We start from the raw sequence: 18,557 nt of genomic DNA on the forward strand, positions 1-18,557 counted from the left end.
GGAAATGGGAGCTGGGCCCAGGACAGTGGTGTCCTTTGTGCTGCCCACAGCACAGGGCAGCAGGAGGGCGGGCCCTGTGGCGGGGCCCGGGAGGTGAAGCTGGGTATGGGTGAGTCCTCTGGCGGGGTGAGGAGCGTGGCGCAGAGGGCGGGAGAGGTGCCCTCCCACAGCGCAGAGGGCAGAGGATATGCTCCATGTACCCCAGGAGCGCCTCAGCACTCACTGCGGCTTCCCCGGGCGTGGAGAGCGGGTGAGAGTCGTTTCCAGAAGCCTGCAGGTTCCATGCGGCCCTTCCCAGGCCTGCCTTCGTCACGTCTTGTCGGTCATAGACTTGCCCCGGTTCTTCTCTGGGTCCTTCCCAGATGGAGCCCAGAGTCCTCCCGGTCGGCTTTGCTTGCTCGGGCCCTGTTTCTGCTGCTGTGTGGAGGAGGGTGGCAGCACGCCGTGCTCGAGCCCCGGGGTCGTGGCAGTGGATCGTTTTTGGGGTTTCCTGCAAACACGTCAGTCATGTGTGCTTGCTCCCGCTCCGCTTTTGAGGGTCCAGAGCACTGATTGGTTTTTCATTGCTGAATGGCCCGCAGTGGCCCGCAGTCTACCAGGACGAATCTCAGTCAGAGAGGCGAGCCAGGGAGGTGATGGCAGTGTTTAATCACTTGGGAGAGATCCTTACCGTTCACATCGCCTTGCAGCTGGCGTTGCTTCTTGAATGGGCTGTCTGCCCGAGTCCTGGAGCCCATACCCACAAGTGGACAGGAGGCCTCCCAGGCCCATGGGTGCTGAGGGCAAGGTGGGTTCTGTGGGCCCTGAGCCCTGCCTGAGGTCAACAAAGGGAAATGACTTCTGGGAAGAAAGAATCTTCCCAAGGAGCCCTGGGGGGTGGGGTGCAGAGGAGGGGAATCCGCCCAGGGGCTTCTTGCTTCTTACGGCTGGGGCCAGTGTGGGGGCAGGGGGCTGGGGATGGGGGCAGTGTGGGGGCAGGGGGATGGGACTGGGGCAGTGTGGGGGCAGGGGGCTGGGGATGGGGACAGTGTGGGGGCAGGGGGATGGGGCTGGGGCAGTGTGGGGGCAGGGGGCTGGGGATGGGGCCAGTGTGGGGACAGGGGGATGGGGCTGGGGAGTGGCTGGGGCAGTGTGGGGGCAGGGGGATGGGGATGGGGACAGTGTCGGGGCAGGGGGATGGGGATGGGGACAGTGTGGGGGCAGGGGGATGGGGCTGGGGCAGTGTGGGGGCAGGGAGATGGGGCTGGGGAGTGGCTGGGGCAGTGTGGGGGCAGGGGGATGGGGCTGGGGGCAGTGTGGGGGCAGGGGGATGGGGCTGGGGCAGTGTGGGGGCAGGGGGCTGGGGATGGGGACAGTGTGGGGGCAGGGGGATGGGGCTGGGGCAGTGTGGGGGCAGGGGGCTGGGGATGGGGCTGGGGAGTGGCTGGGGCAGTGTGGGGGCAGGGGGATGGGGATGGGGACAGTGTGGGGGCAGGGGAATGGGGCTGGGGCAGTGTGGGGGCAGGGGGCTGGGGATGGGGAGTGGCTGGGGCAGTGTGGGGGCAGGGGGATGGGGCTGGGGGCAGTGTGCATGTCCTGTCCTAGCCTGCTGGAGCCTGAGAGGCAAGCTTGCCCCTGGGAAGGCAGGGGTGGAGGCGGGTGATGCTTACTGCTGGCCGCACTGCACCTGCAGAGGTTGCCTCAGGCTGCTCTGGGGAGGAGACTGGAGCATGCAGAGGGCCGCCGCTTCCCCAGGGGTGTGGCTTCATCTTGGCTGTGGCCTGAGGGCGGGGAGGGGCTCCATCCCGCTGTCGCCTTTGCTCAGTTCCCCGAGTCTGTGCGCTCCAGGCCCAGGGTCCTGAAGTACGTGAGTCTGATCACTTGGTAATAAAGTGTGGGAATCGGAGATGGAGGTGAGCCACAGCTGCGACAGCGGGCGTGAGGGTCAAGTTTTAGTCTGTAATTAAGACAGGTGCTGTGGCCGGCGCCGCGGCTCACTTGGCTAATCCTCCACACCTTGCAGCGCCGGCACACCGGGTTCTAGTCCCAGTTGGGGTGCCGGATTCTGTCCTGGTTGCCCCTCTTCCAGGCCAGCTCTCTGCTGTGGTCTGGGAGTGCAGCAGAGGATGGCCCAAGTGCTTGGGCCCTGCACCCCATGGGAGACCAGGAGAAGCACCTGGCTCCTGCCTTCCAATCAGCGCAGTGTGCCAGCCGCAGCACCTCGGCCGTGGCGGCCATTGGAGGGTGAACCAGCGGCAAAGGAAGACCTTTCTGTCTCTCTCTCTCTCACTGACCACTCTGCCTGTCAAAAAAAAAAAAAAAAAAAGGAGCTGTAACAGGGTGGTTGTTGATGAAAGAGAAATGTTTTCTTCAGATTACACTTGCCAGACACACCCTAGAGTGCAGAAGTTGTACAGATGTACATGTTTATGTATTTATTTTGAAGAGGCGCTGTGCGTTTTGATAGATGAATTTTTCCTTCTGTCAGTTTCCTAGAACAAAGTTTCTGTCAGCAGGTTGCACGCAGCCGAGTGGTTCATGACTTCTTCACACGGCAGCCACACAACAGTTCCAGTTTACAGGGACCCAGGTCCCGGACGTGTGTGTGTGTCTGTTCTCGTGCGTCTCTGCAGTGGCTTTGGGTGATGGGGTTCAGAGACACCGGCGAGCTGGCGCTGGGCAGGGTGTGAGGGCAGCATCAGTGACTCACCCTGCTCTTTGGAGATGACGCATTGCATCTGTTGACAGAGCTGCCCCCTTTCACCTGGCACAGCTCGTTGAGGAAGATGTTTCCGGAAAGGACTATGTGGGGGACCCTCGGGGTGAACGGACAGCAGCGTGGGTGGAGTCACAGTTGAAGTGGTTATTGAGCACTTACTGCATGCTCTCTGCTGTAACGTCCCCTCTTACGCCTTCATGACAGAGGGGAGGGCAGGTGTTGCTGGGCGCCCTCCCACGGGGCAGTGGGTCACGCTGGGTCCGTGCAGCAGGTGACTGGCAGGCCAGATCCTGTGCACCAGCATCATCTATTGACATGAAACGTGAGTGATGTCAAGCTTCCAGGAGCCACGTGGAGAGCAGCCAGACAGAGGAAGGACACCAAACAAGCAAAACGAGTTTCAAGTCGTGCATGTCGGTTATTAAAACATACCCAGAGTATTGCTGATTCACATATCAAGGGTGATCAGGAATTTCGTGTTACTTGTTTCTGCCCCGAGTCCGTGGACCCTCCCTCTAGCGCCACACTCAGTCTGACTGTCCAGAGGCATCGTCCACCCCACTGCAGACCAAGCTGAAAGAATCCGTTTAACTCAGGGTATGAGCTGATGTTACACTCTGACTTGAGCCATCTGTAGCAACCTCTGAGGTCTTCCTGGAGCAGGTAGACTGGGTGCCCGTCACCCAGCAGCCAGTGAGAATCCACCTTGCCCAGATGCTGTGTTGTCGTCTTTCCTCTTCCCCGTGTTTCTGTCGTTTTCTTCCAGTAAAGAAATGGTTCTGCATGTTCAGATTTGTGTACAGTGCTGTGTTTTTTGATGAGTAGAGGATGATTTGTGCACAGGCCGCTTGTGATACTCGATCCTTTGAGAAGCAGTTCTTTTGAAATACTTGCTCTGCTTATCAGTGGCGTTTTCCTTTGCAGAACCTCATGTGTTCCGAGTGTGGAGACGAGTTCACTCTGCAGAGCCAGCTGGCCATACACATGGAGGAGCACCGGCAGGAGCTGGCCGGGACCCGGGTGCACACTTGCAAGGCCTGCAAGAAGGAGTTTGGAACCTCGTCAGAGCTCAAGGAGCACATGAAGACTCACTACAAGATTAGGTAGGAGGTGTTGCCTGCCGGAGCTCGCTGAAGAGGCCGACATGATGCGTAGTGGAAGCGGCCTGCCTCCAGTCCGTCACGTGGAAATATTTGCTGCTTTAGAAACAAGCACACAGCAAAGTGTAACTGCACAGCCGACTGGGGTCAGAATGGCCTCTGGCAGGCATGGCTCATGTGTTCAGGAGGCAACGCCTCCAGCAATTAGTGGGCAGCCGGCATGACCACACCCGCCACACTCAGGGTAGCCGCTGAGTGTTGCTGATGGGAGCTGGCCAGGTGTGTGACGGAGTCTCGGTGGACCTGGCCAGCACCTTCTGCAGGGAAGTGGTTTGTTGCTGGCAGCGCCAGAGAAGGCACATGTGCCCAGCACGTGTGTTCTCGGCCTCGTGTGAACGTGCGTTCCTCCTGAGCGTCACCCTTTCTCACATCTTCCCTCTTCTGTCCCTCTGCCCAGATCAGATGCCGGTGCCATCATTTGTCACCTTACTGAGTTAGATTCTCCAGCAGACTCTAAAAGCTGGTGTCAGTTTCCATTTTTACCGTGGCGTCGTCGGCGTTCGGCTTGTCCTGCCTGGGTGCCGGTGGCGAGGTGCATTTCCGGTACCAGGTCCCACACCAGGGCGGAGCCCTGTGACCGGCCGGCTGCCTGGCGCGCCGTGCTCTGCGCAGAGCTCATCTCACACGGCACTGTTGAACCGTGCGTTCTCCGTGCACCCCACATGCTTGCTTTGATGAAGTTCCTCTTTTATGTCGATTAACACGGTTTCATTTGCTTAAGTTGGTCTGCTTAAACTTACTTTTATTTTACATAGAAATTTATCATTTTTCTTGGCTTAAAATTTTAATAGTCATTTGCACAAATGTAAATGCCTATATGGCTTTATTTTATATATTTTTTATGTTTAAAAAGTTTTTGTTTAGCGTGTAACACTTGGGTGTACAGAATAAACAGATCGGACAGGCAGCCCGCTGCGCGCGTCCTGGTGTTTGCAGCTGTTCCTCTGCTCCAGCTCTTCACGCACTGGGAGTCGGGGGCCGTGGTTGCCCCTCACCGGGAGTCGGAGGCCGTGGTCGCCCCTCACTGGGAGTCGGGGGCCGTGGTCGCCCCTCACTGGGATTCTGGGGCCGTGGTCGCCCCTCACTGGGAGTCTGGGGCCGTGGTCACCCCTCACTGGGAGTCTGGGGCCGTGGTCGCCCCTCACTGGGATTCTGGGGCCGTGGTCGCCCCTCACTGGGGAGTCTGGGGCCGTGGTCGCCCCTCACTGGGAGTCTGGGGCCGTGGTCACCCCTCACTGGGAGTCTGGGGCCGTGGTCGCCCCCCACTGGGAGTCTGGGGCCATGGTCGCCCCTCACTGGGGAGTCGGGGGCCATGGTCGCCCCTCACTGGGAGTCTGGGGCCATGGTCGCCCCTCACTGGGCAGCGCTGCACCGGGAGTCTGGGGCCGTGGTCGCCGCTCACTGGGGAGTCTGGGGCCGTGGTTGCCCCTCACTGGGGAGTCTGGGGCCGTGGTCGCCCCTCACTGGGGAGTCTGGGGCCGTGGTCGCCCCTCACTGGGAGTCTGGGGCCGTGGTCGCCCCCCACTGGGAGTCTGGGGCCGTGGTCGCCCCTCACTGGGAGTCTGGGGCCGTGGTCGCCCCTCACTGGGGAGTCTGGGGCTGTGGTCGCCCCTCACTGGGGAGTCGGGGGCCGTGGTCGCCCCTCACTGGGCAGCAATGCACCGGGAGTCTGGGGCCGTGGTCACCCCTCACTGGGAGTCTGGGGCCATGGTCATCCCTCACTGGGAGTCGGGGGCCGTGGTCGCCCCTCACTGGGAGTCTGGGGCCATGGTCGCCCCTCACTGGGCAGCGCTGCACCGGGAGTCTGGGGCCGTGGTCGCCCCTCACTGGGGAGTCTGGGGCCGTGGTCGCCCCTCACTGGGGAGTCGGGGGCCGTGGTCGCCCCTCACTGGGGAGTCTGGGGCCGTGGTCGCCCCTCACTGGGAGTCGGGGGCCATGGTCGCCCCTCACTGGGCAGCGCTGCACCGGGAATCTGGGGCCGTGGTCGCCGCTCACTGGGGAGTCTGGGGCCGTGGTCACCCCTCACTGGGGAGTCTGGGGCCGTGGTCGCCCCTCACTGGGGAGTCGGGGGCCATGGTCGCCCCTCACTGGGCAGCGCTGCACCGGGAGTCTGGGGCCATGGTCGCCCCTCACCGGGAGTCGGGGGCCATGGTCGCCCCTCACTGGGGAGTCTGGGGCCGTGGTCGCCCCTCACTGGGCAGCGCTGCACTGGGAGTCGGGGGCCGTGGTCGCCCCTCACTGGGGAGTCTGGGGCCGTGGTCGCCCCCCACTGGGGAGTCTGGGGCCGTGGTCGCCCCTCACTGGGCAGCGCTGCACTGGGAGTCGGGGGCCGTGGTCGCCCCTCACTGGGAGTCTGGGGCCGTGGTCGCCCCTCACTGGGGAGTCTGGGGCCGTGGTCGCCCCTCACTGGGGAGTCTGGGGCCGTGGTCGCCCCTCACTGGGAGTCTGGGGCCGTGGTCGCCCCTCACTGGGAGTCTGGGGCCGTGGTCGCCCCTCACTGGGCGGCGGCACTGCACTTGGGGAGTCTGGGACTGTGGTCGCCCCTCACTGGGCAGCACTGCACCGGGAGTCTGGGGCCGTGGTCGCCCCTCACTAGGCAGCACTGCACCGGGAGTCAGGGCCGTGGTCGCCCCTCACTGGGCAGCACTGCACCGGGAGTCTGGGGCCGTGGTCGCCCCTCACTGGGAGTCTGGGGCCGTGGTCGCCCCTCACTGGGAGTCGGGGGCCGCGGTCGCCCCTCACTGGGCAGCACTGCACTGGGAGTCTGGGACTGTGGTTGCCCCTCACTGGGCAGCACTGCACCGGGAGTCTGGGGCCGCGGTCGCCCCTCACTGGGCAGCACTGCACTGGGAGGCTGGGACTGTGGTCGCCCCTCACTGGGCAGCCCTGCAGCATGTTCCGTCCCCTCCTTTTAAAGTATTTATTTACTTGAAAGGCAGAATCACAGAGTAAGAGAAGTCTTCTGTCTGTTGGTGTTCTATTCCAGGCTGGGCCACCTGGAATCTAGGAGCCAGGAACTCCATCCGGGTCTTCCACATGGATAGTGGGAACTCAAGTACTTGGGCCATCATCTGTTCCCTCGCAGGGGCATTAGCAGGAGGCTGGACTGGACACATGGAGTGGCCAGGACTTGACCAGGCACTCCAACACGGGACGTGTTGTCCTAAGCGGTGCCGCAGTTCCTGCCCCAGAATGTGCTAGTCCCTTTTTTTTTTTTTTTTAAATTTTAACAGATTCATTTATTTATTTGAAAGGCAGAGTTTACACACACACACACACACACAGATATCTTTTATCTGCTGGTTCATTCCCCAAATGGCTGCAACTGCCGGAGCTGGGCTGGTCCGAAGCCAGGAGCTTCATCTGGATCTCCCACATGTGTGGCGGGGGCCCAAGCACTTGAGCCATCTTCTGCGTCTTCCCCAGGCCGTTAGCATGGAGTTGGATTAGAAGTGGAGAGCCAGGACGTGAACCAGAGCCCATGTGGGATGCTGGCGTTGGCGGCAGTGGCTTTACCTGCTACACCGGAAGGCGGGCCCCAGAATGTGTTTCGGTACCCATCACCCAGCCTCCTCTTGTCCCTCTCTCCCCCTTCACAGCCTCCGGTAGTCACTGCCCTGCCTTCGCATAGATTGTCGTTACTGTTGTTTTTAACTCTCACGTAGGAAAGAAAACAAAAGGTGCCTTCTGTGTCTAGCGTAATTGACATGAGGATCTCCGGCTCTGTGCAGTTTGCTGCAGATGTGAGGATTTCATTGTTTCTGTGGCTGAGTACTGTCCCATCGTGTATGTGCACCCACCTCTACCCAGCCACGCAGCCACTGAACACCCCGGTCGGCACACCGTGCAGTGTGCGGGGAGTACAGGTCTCTCTTCCATGCGCTGCATCTACAGCCAGAAGTGCGTTATCTGTGGCCTCTGTACTGTGCTCCGTGTTTTCATGTGCACCCCTCCGGGGGTGTGTGGGACCCGCGTTCCGCAGCCATTCTGACCGCAGCGAGATGGTACGAGATGGTAGGGCCTGGAGGTTTCGCATCGGCCTGATGGCTAGTCTGTTGAGCATGTTTTCACCTATGTGTTGGCTGTTTGTGTTTTGTCCTTTGAGAACTCTGTTCATATCCGTTAGCTGAATTCTTTGTTGTTGAGTTTGTTTCGACTGCTTTGTGTTCCTGGAGTGTAACCCTTTGCCGGATGAATCATGTGTAGATGTTTCCTTCCAACCTGTCAGTTGTTTCCTCACTGTGGATTACTTCCCTGTGAAGAAGGTTCTAAAGTTTGATAGAATCCCGTTTACCGTTTTGCTCTTGCCGGCTCCCACGAGGCCAGGCCCAGGAGAGAGCAGCCATCTGCCTTGGAGCGCGGAGGAGAGGCTGCAGTTGTTGGAGGCTGGCGTTTGGACCTGTCAGTCCCAGGCGATCCTGGGAGCCGGGAGCCTGGAGCAGTCGGCACACGCGCAAGTGGCTGTGGGAGTCACACTGTAGGGCTACCCGGGCGAGCTTTTTCTCAAGACTCTGCCTCCCCTGCCCCCTGCCCACTGTTCTGGTTGTTTGACCCGGAAAATCCAAGTTTCTCTTTTCATCAGATATGAGTGAAACGGATTTGATGATATTGAATATACAGAGCTAACACATGTGTACACACACAGACACACACACACGGTTGACTTACCATTGAAACGCGCTCCGATGACCACGTGGCTGAACTTCCTGGTGGGATTTGTGTTGGAATCTGTGCTACGGGGGACTCGTCCTAATAAGTGTTTCCCCTGCCTTGCATTAGGGTGTCAAGCACGAGATCCTATAATCGCAACATCGACAGAAGTGGGTTCACGTACTCGTGTCCACACTGCGGGAAGACATTCCAGAAGCCAAGCCAGCTAACCCGGCACATCAGGATCCACACAGGTAGGGAAGCCTTGTCCTCTGCGTCTCGAGGGAGGCTGCACCTGTGTCCTGGCTCAGGTCTGGCCCCTGCAGCTGCACGCTGTCCTGATGAAGCTGCTGGCTCCAGCAGTGGGTTCCTCTCCTGCTGGAACTCGAGGCGGTCGGGCCGGTCACTGTCGTAACTGACAGAGGAAGCCCGTGTCTAGTGCCGTGGGGAAGTGGCTGATGTGCGGCAGGCCAGCGGCGTCGGGAGGGGGCGCCGCTGGTGCTTTTTTGTTGGTGTGCTGTTTGCTCTCACTGAACCCACCGATGCTTGTGGAGGGATGAAGTGTCAGGTGCCGTGGGAGGCTCACCAGATCTCAGCTAACACAGAGCACACTGGTCTTCATTTCCTCCTATAATTTTGCCTTTGCTAACTGGGCTGTAAAACATTCAGTAATAAAAATTTCGTTTCTCCACGCCTCATCTGGGTCCTCGCTTAGTTGTGCTCGGATGTTTGAGAATGAGCCGAGCACTCGTGGAGGGTTACTCTGCCTTGGCACGGACCCCTCTGTCTTGGTGTGAGGCCTGTCTTCTGAGGAGGACGGAGGAGAACAGCACAGGTGTTCGACTTGGCCGCCGCCGGCGCGGATGAGGCTCTGCGGGTCTGTGCGTGGCTGCGGTGTGTGTCAGCCCCTGCCAGTTGTGCCACGCCTTGTGGCTTTTCCCCTTCTCCCAATTTCGGTGGAATGTCTCTGGGCCGTGTGCTGTAGGAAGATTTTGAAGATACCTGCCAAGGGGAAAAATTGTCTTAAATATGTGCTAATGCGTTATTATAGTTGTGAAGTGCATACTGTAGTTTGTATGCCTTGGAGTTACAGTCCAAAGAGAAAACAGTTTAGAAAAATGTTAACTTTCCCCCAAGCAGAGCTGTGAAGTAGGCCATGGAGCGAGTACTTCCCCGGCCCACTTCCTAGACGCCGTTTACCGTTGCCTGCCGCTTGTGTTCTTGCCCTGCACACGTCAGCGCAGACACCCAAGCACCCTCCGCCCCAGAGGTCCACGGGCACAGGCCGCACACCTGTCCCTGGGCTTTACACACCCTTGTTGCTGCCGCCTTTGGCCCGTGGGCTGCCTGCTCGCCCAGCCCTGACAGCTCTCTCTCACCGGCCAGTGGGGTTCAACAGGAGGAAGCTGGCCTGTGAGGGAGGTGGGGGCGGTCATCTGCGGGCTGCCACTGCCCCCTTCTCTCACCCACGAACTGGGCTTGGTCTTGGGATGGAGGTGCCTCGTGGCTGCGTTGCGATGCAGTGAGGAGCCTTCTAGGGGACCATGGTGCGCCTGGGGGTGCGGAGCAGGCAGAATGTTCCCGTGACCCGCAGCTCTCAGTGTGCTCCCTGGCTGCCCGCCCCTGCTCCCCACCTTAAATCAGGGCCATCTCCTGTCGGGGCCACTCTGAGGTTGGTGTGTCCGATTCATTTATCAGCGCGGGTAAGAAGTGTTCCCAGAAGCAGGCCCCGCTGTTTCTTCTTACTCCACTGCTTTCCTGTGGAGTCAGGGGAGGACGTTCTGGGCAGCGGGGTTGCAGAGGCCCAGAACAGAAGCGTGCCTGGTGTGTCCAGGGAGCGGGGGCGTCGAGCAGAGCAGCGGGAGTGGCTGGGGGTGGGTGGGAGGCTTGGCACAGGGGCCCTGCAGATGCTGCGGACCCCCAGCCTCTACTAAGAGTGGGCGGGGACGCCCTGGAGGGTTCTGAGCAGAGTGCCGCTGACTTAGACTGTCAAGTGGAGAAAAGCGTGTGGAGGACCAGAGTGGAAGCGGGAGCCTGCTTCAGGGCAGCGCGGGGGGTCCTGGGAGAAGGACGGTGCTGCAGCCCAGGGTGCCCTGGGTGCAAGGGAAGGGATGGCTGCAGGGCCTTCATCCTGCTTGCCTGTGAGGTGTGTGGCCCCGGGCAGGTTTGGGAGGGGGTCCAGGGGCCAGCTTTGTAGGTGTTAATTTTGCGATTTTGAGTAGACTCTTGTTAATGTGAGTCTGGAATCCCAGAGAGCTGTTTTGGCTGGAGGAATAGCTTTGGGCTGTTGCGTCTGGGTAACATGCATATTCTGCATTCATTTCAGAATGAGGAAGTGACTTTTGGTGCCTTCTCTCTCTAGGTGAACGGCCATTTAAATGTAGTGAATGTGGAAAAGCCTTTAACCAGAAGGGGGCGCTGCAGACCCACATGATCAAGCACACAGGTGAAAAGCCCCACGCCTGCGCCTTCTGTCCGGCTGCGTTTTCTCAGAAAGGGAACCTGCAGTCGCACGTGCAGCGAGTTCACTCGGAGGTAACGGGCCGCTGGGGACCAGAGAACCCGGGAGTCTGACATTCCCTTAAAAAGGCGCTTGTGTGTGTGCCGAGCGGACCGCGCCTCAGAAGACGTGTGTGTGGAACCTTTCTGGTTTGTTGTTTATGGGAGACACAGTCAACGTGGTCTCTGTCTTTGATGAGGATTTTGAAAATCATCCACGTAGCTTTGTGGGTTACAGCTGCGTCAGCCTGATCGGTGTATTTCATTCCTTCAGCAAACCTGAAACACGGACCCCGTCAGGTGTGAGAAATTGAAAGACAGGGACTAAAAAGGAGAAAACAGCACTTTTCCCAGTGCTGCACTTCCCGCCCCTCCCCCCAGAGCTCAGGACCCACATTTCCTCCTGGGCGCCTGGTGAGCGGCTTAAGCCTGCGGTGCTCCCTCTCCTGTCTTCCTCTGGAAGTAGTTCTGTTAAGCAGCTGAACTTTGACTAATTGTCGTCATGTGATGTCTTATTCATAGTCTAATTGTAGAATATGAAGAAATCTTTAAGCAACACAAATAACTTTTATCATGAGTTAATTTATTCTATAAAACTGTTGTGCAAAATGAAAACTCTGGTTTTCCTAAAGGCAGTGTATGTTTTTATTTTTCCCTTGGAGTAATAGCTTAAATAATAAGTGAACTGAGAGTAAATTGTGTACTTTTAGCCAAACCTAATAAAAACAAGCAGACATTATCTTTGCTCTTAAATGAGCATAATAAAATTTAAAATGGAAAATCCTCACACACATCACATAGTTTCATAAGCAGATGCAATGAGGTACTTTAAAAAATCTTTCTGGGGGCGGGCATTGAACTGCTGAGACACCTGCATCCAGTGTTGGAGTGCTTGTGTCCGTTCCCTGCCCTGGCTCCTGAATCCAGCTCCCTGCTAATGCAAGCCCAGGGAGGCAGCAGTGAGGGCCCAGCTAACGGGGTCCTTGCCCTCATGGGGAGACCTGGGTTGAGCTCCCGGCTCCCAGCTTCCGCCCTGGCCCAGCTCTGGCCGTGGCAGGCATGTGGGGGCATGAAGCAGCAGACAGGAGCTCTGTCTCTTTGCTGCTTCTCTTGCTCTGGTTCTCAAATAAGTAAACACAAAGGAAAAGAAATCTTTCCATTGTTTGAGGCCCAGAGGCATTGGGAAGGGTGTGTGAATAGTAGTGAGGAGCTGATAATGTGAAGTGGGGAGTTGCCTTGAGTGAAGGTGGCTGCTCACGGTAGAGAGAGAGAGAGACTGTGTGTGTGTGTGTGTGTGTGTGACACACAACAGTCCCTCACTAAGCCCCAGAACAGCCCGAGGTGCTCCCCAGGGCTGCTGAGTGACTATGGGACCTGTACGGGGTGGACTGTTCCAGAAAGGGCCTCTGGCCTGGTCTGTGGCTAGTGCCCTCTCCTGTGGGGTGTCCCGAGCGTCAAGCTGGCCTCCCAGTGAGACGCCAGGTGTGGAATGGTGGACTGATGGAGCCTCCCTGGTGGCAGGGGTGACCGTGCTGGGCCGAGTGATCCTGAGAGAGCGTCTGGCGTGCTGTGTTCTTGGTTGTCTCACTGCCCCCTGGAGTCTGTTTCCGGCTTAGTGGTCACAGTCATGTGGGATGTAAGCACTGGTGATGACAGCTCGCACTTGCTGCGCCCATCCTTCCGGCCGTGTCAGCCGTGGCCCCCGAGCTCGCTCACGGCCAGGCTGCCGTCTGACCATGCTGCCTGCACTGCTGAGGGATGGTCAAGCCGCATACCGAATGGGGAACGTCTCAGACAGGACAGCCGTGCTGTTCTCCTTAAACTGCCTGAGTGACTGGAAGATGCTGCTGCACTCTTGAACCGCTTGTCATTCACAGGAAAGATGTCCGCTTCAGCGTCTGGCACCGGCAGTTCCGGCGCAGTTGGGTTGTTGATGTTAGATGCCATGGTACACTGCTCCTGCCGCGCAGGAGGGGATGCTGGGTGCTGTCGTCGAAGTCTGCTAATGTAACGGTTGTGAAAAGGCTCTGCCTCCTTGTGTCTTTCCTCAGGTCAAGAACGGGCCCACCTACAACTGTACAGAGTGCAGCTGTGTGTTCAAGAGCCTGGGCAGCTTAAACACCCACATGAGCAAGATGCACGTGGGCGGGCCGCAGAGTACCACGCGCCCCGCAGAGACTGCCCACGTCCTAACGGTGCGTCCAGGGGGCTGCTGGCGGGAGGCCGCTGCGTGCCTCTGCCAGTGGACCATGTAAACCCAGAAGGTGCCATGTGGACATAAGGTGGCCGTGTTTCTAGATGTCCCGACTGATGGACTGTCAGTGACCGTTCAGAATGAGACGTGTGTTGTCATTTGTATAGTCAATGTCACTGATGATTAACTGCGTTATCGTTCCATTATAATTTAATTACCTTCTGTAGATGACATTTCTTCGTTTCTAGAGTGACTGATGATTTTTTACTAGCCCTTCTGCGAAAATAAATTGTATTTTCCAGTACATACATTTAAAAATTGCACACACAGACATTACCCCTGTACGCAGCACACACAGACACACATACAGAGATGTTACCCTGCACGCAGTGCACACACACACACACGTTACCCCTACACACAGTACACACAGACACACACACCGACGTTACCCCTCCACGCAGCACACACACATGGTTCTGTCCTTTTGTGTTAGGCTCAGCCTGTTACTTCAACGCTACCCTCTCAGTTGATAGGAAGAGGCAAAACCTAAACGTGGCCTATGGCACCTATGAGGTGTTGCCGTTAAACACAGATCTCGGAAGTCCTTGGGTGAGCCCCAGATGCCGCTAGAATGTGGCCCCGATGGGTAGTGGCTCAGCAGCGCTCCGTGAGCCCAGGGCAGACACTTGCCGCTCGTGTGAAGTCCACATCCGCCTCCTGCCAGCATGGCACCTGGGCCCCGGCAGGGCTGGCTTGCCATCACTGGGATCACTTCCAGTGTCTGGCACGTGGGCCCCGGCAGGGCCGGCTTGCCATCACTGGGATCACTTCCAGTGTCTGGCACGTGGGCCCCGGCAGGGCTGGCTTGCCATCACTGGGTTCACTTCCAGTGTCTGGCACGTGGGCCCCGGCAGGGCCGGCTTGCCATCACTGGGTTCACTTCCAGTGTCTGGCACGTGGGCCCCGGCAGGGCCGGCTTGCTAGCACCAGTCCTTGCTCTTTCTTGCCTCCTGTCTTTGCAGCTTGCTCCAGTTCCTTGGTCTCTTCCTGATCAGGGAGAATGTTGCAAAACTGGAGAGTAAGATCTAATAGTAAAGTCTTGAGAATTGTGTTTTGAATTGAGTATTCTTTATGTAAAAATTCTGTGTAAATTAACCAAATATTAAAGAGTTTTCATGGTTTCTGCTGGCAATATACAAGTCAAAATGTAGATGCATTGTCGAATAACCTGAAGTAATAATTCAGATTATTTTAAAGTTCATGTTCGCAGTACAAAACGGAAATAGCAGGGCAGGGGTGGAAGCCTGGCTGCCCGTCGCCCGCTGCCCTCCCGGAGCTGTTTGTGGCACGGCCAGGGCAGGTGCGCGTCCTCCCGCTGCCGCCCAGCGTCAGTGTCCTGCCCCGCGGCTGGTTCTGCACGCTCCTGATCTTCCGACCTCCACTTTGGAGACGTCCTCTGCTTCCTGTGGTGGCTGCACTTTTCACTTCCTCGTAGTCATTCCTGTTTGTAATCAGATTTCTGATTTCTGAGGCTCTGCTTGTGACCCGGTTGCCGCCGCCTCAGGACATTTGCCCGGGTTGAGGCACTTTCCTCTGGGCTCTAGTTACAGGGGTCGTCTCCCCTCCCCGTCTCCCGCGTGCTGGGAGGTGCAGCGGGCAGCCCCGTGCCCACTTCCCCCGGGGCAGGGCTCCCTCAGTGCCAGTGCCAGGCAACCAGCTCCCACCGTGGGGACCTGGGCAGCACCCAGGGTGGTCGTGTTCGGCCGAGGCGCCCTGGTCCTCCCCGGGCAGGCCGTGCGCGCTAAGCCCTGCTGCACCTGTCCTGCAGAGGACAAGGAGCTTCGATTTGGGGACTAAGTAGTTTTTCTGCTGTTTTTTTCATTCATTAAGAAAGTTTTGGTAGAGCAGTTTGAGGTTTATAGGAAATTTGAGCAGAAGTTACAGAGAATCCCCATGTCCCCTCAGCCCTCGGTTCCCCTGTTGCTGACACCACACTTCGGTGTGGTTCGTGTGCTCTAGGTGGGAAGTGCACAGGACCGTGTTCAGCTGCAGCCCGTGGTCTCCCGAGGGCTGGCCGGGGGTTGTGTGGCCTGTGGATGCAACGCCCAGGGCCCCAGCTCCGCTGTCTTGCCGTTGCCTGAGTTTGTGTGGGAACCCCAGCCCTCCTCGCGTGTTCTTGGCTGTAGCATACGGAGTTTTTTCCTCTAGTGTCCCTGGTTTTCAGAAGTTTGTTGCATTTCTTTGACCTCAGCAGTTCCTTATTTTTAGATTTTGTGGGTTTATACTTTTTAAGTTCCTTCCCTTTGTTAATGGGCCAGCAGGAAGGTGCAGGCCTGTGTGTTAATGACCCCATGGACTTGGTCGTCGGCACTGCGCGCTTCAGGTCTTTAGAACGGCACAGCTCACCGAGGTTGTTCTGTTAATAGCCAGTATTGTGCGTCCCAGGAAAATCGGCAAAGCTGGCGTTTAAAATTGAAGTTTAGGATAGCGAGGTTTTCAGATTCTTTAGAACATTGCTGGTTTTTCTTTTCTATTTTTAATCAAAGAGCAGAATTGTATATTTATTCATTGATGTATTTCAGTGCAGCATACAAAGTGTATTTAACAACATAACAGGGAGAGTCAAGCGGGCCCTTGTATTAAGAGAGAAACTGGCCAGAGCTATGGGCTCCTAGCAGCTGTGTCTGTGCCCGGTGGCTGTGAAGGACACGCAGCGCCCCCTCGTGGACACGTGGGAAGGCGCTCACTGAGACCCCCCCAGACGGAGGAGCCCTCCAAGGGGAGACCCAGGGGCTCGGCTGGGTGCCAGGCCTCCCCCACGCCCCTTGGGGCACCGCAAGGGCTTGGGCGCCTGTTGGGAAGCTGCTGTGGGTTCCGTGAGGCTGGTGGAGGGCTCGTGCCGGGATGCATCTGCCAGTGGCCGTCCTGCGGGGGACCGTGTTTCTGACGGCCGCGTTGCTGTGTTTCAGGCCACGCTCTTCCAGACTATACCGCTGCAGCCGGCAGAGGCCCAGGTTGTGTCCACGGCGAGTCAGCAGAACTCCCAGGCGGTGACCGACGTCATCCAGCAGCTCCTGGAGCTCTCGGAGCCGGGGCCTGTGGAGTCCAGCCAGTCCCCGCAGCCAGGGCAGCAACTGAGTATCACCGTGGGCCTCAACCAGGACATCCTCCAGGTGCAGCCCGGGGCCCGCCGGAGACAGGGCTCGCTGCCGGGGACCCAGAGAGCAGGGCCTGTCAGTCAGGTGTCCTCACTGAAAGCTGGTCTGAGTAGAAAAGCTAGAACCAAAGGAGCTTGTCCAGCGGCTCATGGGCAGTGTAGACCTCTCCATGCTCTGCTAATCTAAGTTAAAGGAAGCCGAGAGCAGGCTTCTCCAAACTTCTCTGGGGTTGGCCCCTGTGGGTGGAGGCGGCGGGAGGCTTGGCTGTGCTGCTGCCCGGCAGGCATGGGTGTCCCCAGAACAGCGCAGGCCCAGGGCAGGGGAGGAATGGTGGGCCTGGAGCTCGCCTCTCTGTCCGACCCCCGCCCAGAGTGGCCGCCGAGCCTCTTCCAGACACGGTGCCTCCCCCCACTCTCTGCTGTTTGTGTGAGCCAGACTCTGCACCTTCCTGGTGACGAGGGGGCCAGGGGTGTGCAGTCTGGGTGTCTCCAGGGTACACCCGGTGACCCTAGGCTGCCCACATGATCCCAGGTCAGACTCTCAGCAGTGAAACTGATTAACTTCGCTTCCCCTTAGTGTAGAGATGAGTGAAAGCTTAAGCTTAATGTCTGGGCTGGGGGGCTGTCAGATCCCCAGGGGATGTTTCTGGCCTAGCCTTGGCAGCCTGGCTTCCGCGCGAGGACTCGGAATTGCAGGCTTGTAGTTTGTGGAGTGGAGTGAGATGTGGTGGGGAAGCTCTGTGACGTCTGTACTTGACTTTGGCAGGCAGACCTGGGCCGTTGCATCTTCTAACCTTTTAGTTCTGTTCTGTCTCAGCAAGCCTTAGAAAACAGTGGGCTGTCTTCAATTCCAGTTGCAGCACATCCCAGCGACGCCAGCCACGCCAAGGCCTCAGCCACACAGACTCAGAGCCCAGATGTTTCCAACGTGTCCACCGAGCCAACGGACCCCCCAGATGCAGAGCAAGAGAAAGAACAGGAAAGCCCAGAGAAGCTGGATAAAAAAGAAAAAAAAATTATGAAGAAGAAATCACCATTTTTACCCGGTAATTGTTTGCGGGTGCCAGCTTTGGGTGTCCTGGAAGGCGCCGATGGGGGTCCGGTTGCTGCAAGTCTGGCTCGGGCTGCCCTGGAGTGGTATTTAGCGTGGCAGCGTGGCAGCTGTGACGTGTCTTGAATCCGGCCTCTCCCCCGGTTGCCTTCTTTCCGGCGGCCGGTCTGCTGCCGCGTCCCAGGCCTGAGTGCGGAGCGCTCTGAGTGTTCTTGAGATCACTGCTTCCTTCAGTTCCTGCCCCCGGTGCCTGGTGCACCGTGGCTGCCTTGCCTTCCTCCTCACTTGCACCTGCGTGTTGCGCATGACGACTCCTGTGGGGCGCGCCCACCTCACCTCACCTCTCCTCTCTGAGCCCAGGCACCTGGCCCGCCCTCATCGCAGTCTTCCTCCACTGTTCGGCCACGCCACGGAGGCGGAGCTGGATTCCTGCTGTTTCTCACGTCCCCGCGTTTCCTGGACGCGCTTTTCCCCATCCACAGCCCTGTGCTGCTCTGCCTCCGTTCTCCCTGCTGGCCCGGGCCACCCTGGTGCTGCCTGCCCTGCGCTCCTCCCGCGCCCCCAGCACCCGGCCTCTGTGGGTCTCGGGGGTGTCAGTTGCTGCCTGTTCTTGTGTGAGCCCACAGTGCGTCCTGTGGAGCTGGCATTTACCGGGTCTTCCCTGTCTCCCTGGCACACTGCTCTTAGGAGACTTCTTCCTGGCACGTGGGCAGCAGGAGCTTTCCCACTACACGGCCTGGGGCACTCTTCCCTGGAGTGTGGTAGTGGGGTCTGGCTCTCTGTTCCCTGGATGCAAAGTAGGGTGCTGGGGTCTATGCGCCGTAACCCCTGGGACTTCCAGGCTCAGGAGGGCGAGGAAGGAGGAAGAGAAGCCATTGCCGCACTCTGATTAGCTCTGTGTTTCGTGGGTTGTGGGTGTCTGGTGCTGGGGCGAGCGGGGGCTTGGGTGCACACATCCGTGTCTGAGTGCCCGCTGGAGTGCTGAGCTAGCTTCTTGCTGCTGCATCCTGGGAGGCAGCAGGTGCTGGCTCAAGTGCGTGGACCCCTGCCACCCATCTCAGAGGCCCAGATGGAGTTCTGGGCTCCTAGCTTTGGGCCGGCCCCGTCTTAGCTGTTGCAGGGAAGTAAAACAGTGGATGGAAGGT

General features: G+C 58.4%; 1 protein-coding gene across 6 annotated transcripts in view; it reads left to right on the forward strand.

Moving 5' to 3' along the window:
- The window catches only part of ZNF236 (zinc finger protein 236), a 116,111-nt gene that overhangs the window by 23,609 nt on the left and 73,945 nt on the right, over positions 1-18,557 (forward strand). For all 6 annotated transcript variants that reach the window (XM_062201820.1, XM_062201819.1, XM_062201816.1 and 3 more), the window contains 6 exons: positions 3,623-3,801; positions 8,638-8,762; positions 10,871-11,043; positions 13,059-13,202; positions 16,174-16,377; positions 17,179-17,407. In XM_062201820.1, the coding sequence (XP_062057804.1) occupies positions 3,629-3,801; positions 8,638-8,762; positions 10,871-11,043; positions 13,059-13,202; positions 16,174-16,377; positions 17,179-17,407 (1,048 nt within the window). In that variant the 5' untranslated portion in view covers positions 3,623-3,628. The remainder of the gene's footprint in view (positions 1-3,622; positions 3,802-8,637; positions 8,763-10,870; positions 11,044-13,058; positions 13,203-16,173; positions 16,378-17,178; positions 17,408-18,557) is intronic.

The sequence above is a fragment of the Lepus europaeus genome, chromosome 9 (assembly GCF_033115175.1).
Source record: "Lepus europaeus isolate LE1 chromosome 9, mLepTim1.pri, whole genome shotgun sequence".
Taxonomy (NCBI): Eukaryota; Metazoa; Chordata; class Mammalia; order Lagomorpha; family Leporidae; genus Lepus; species Lepus europaeus.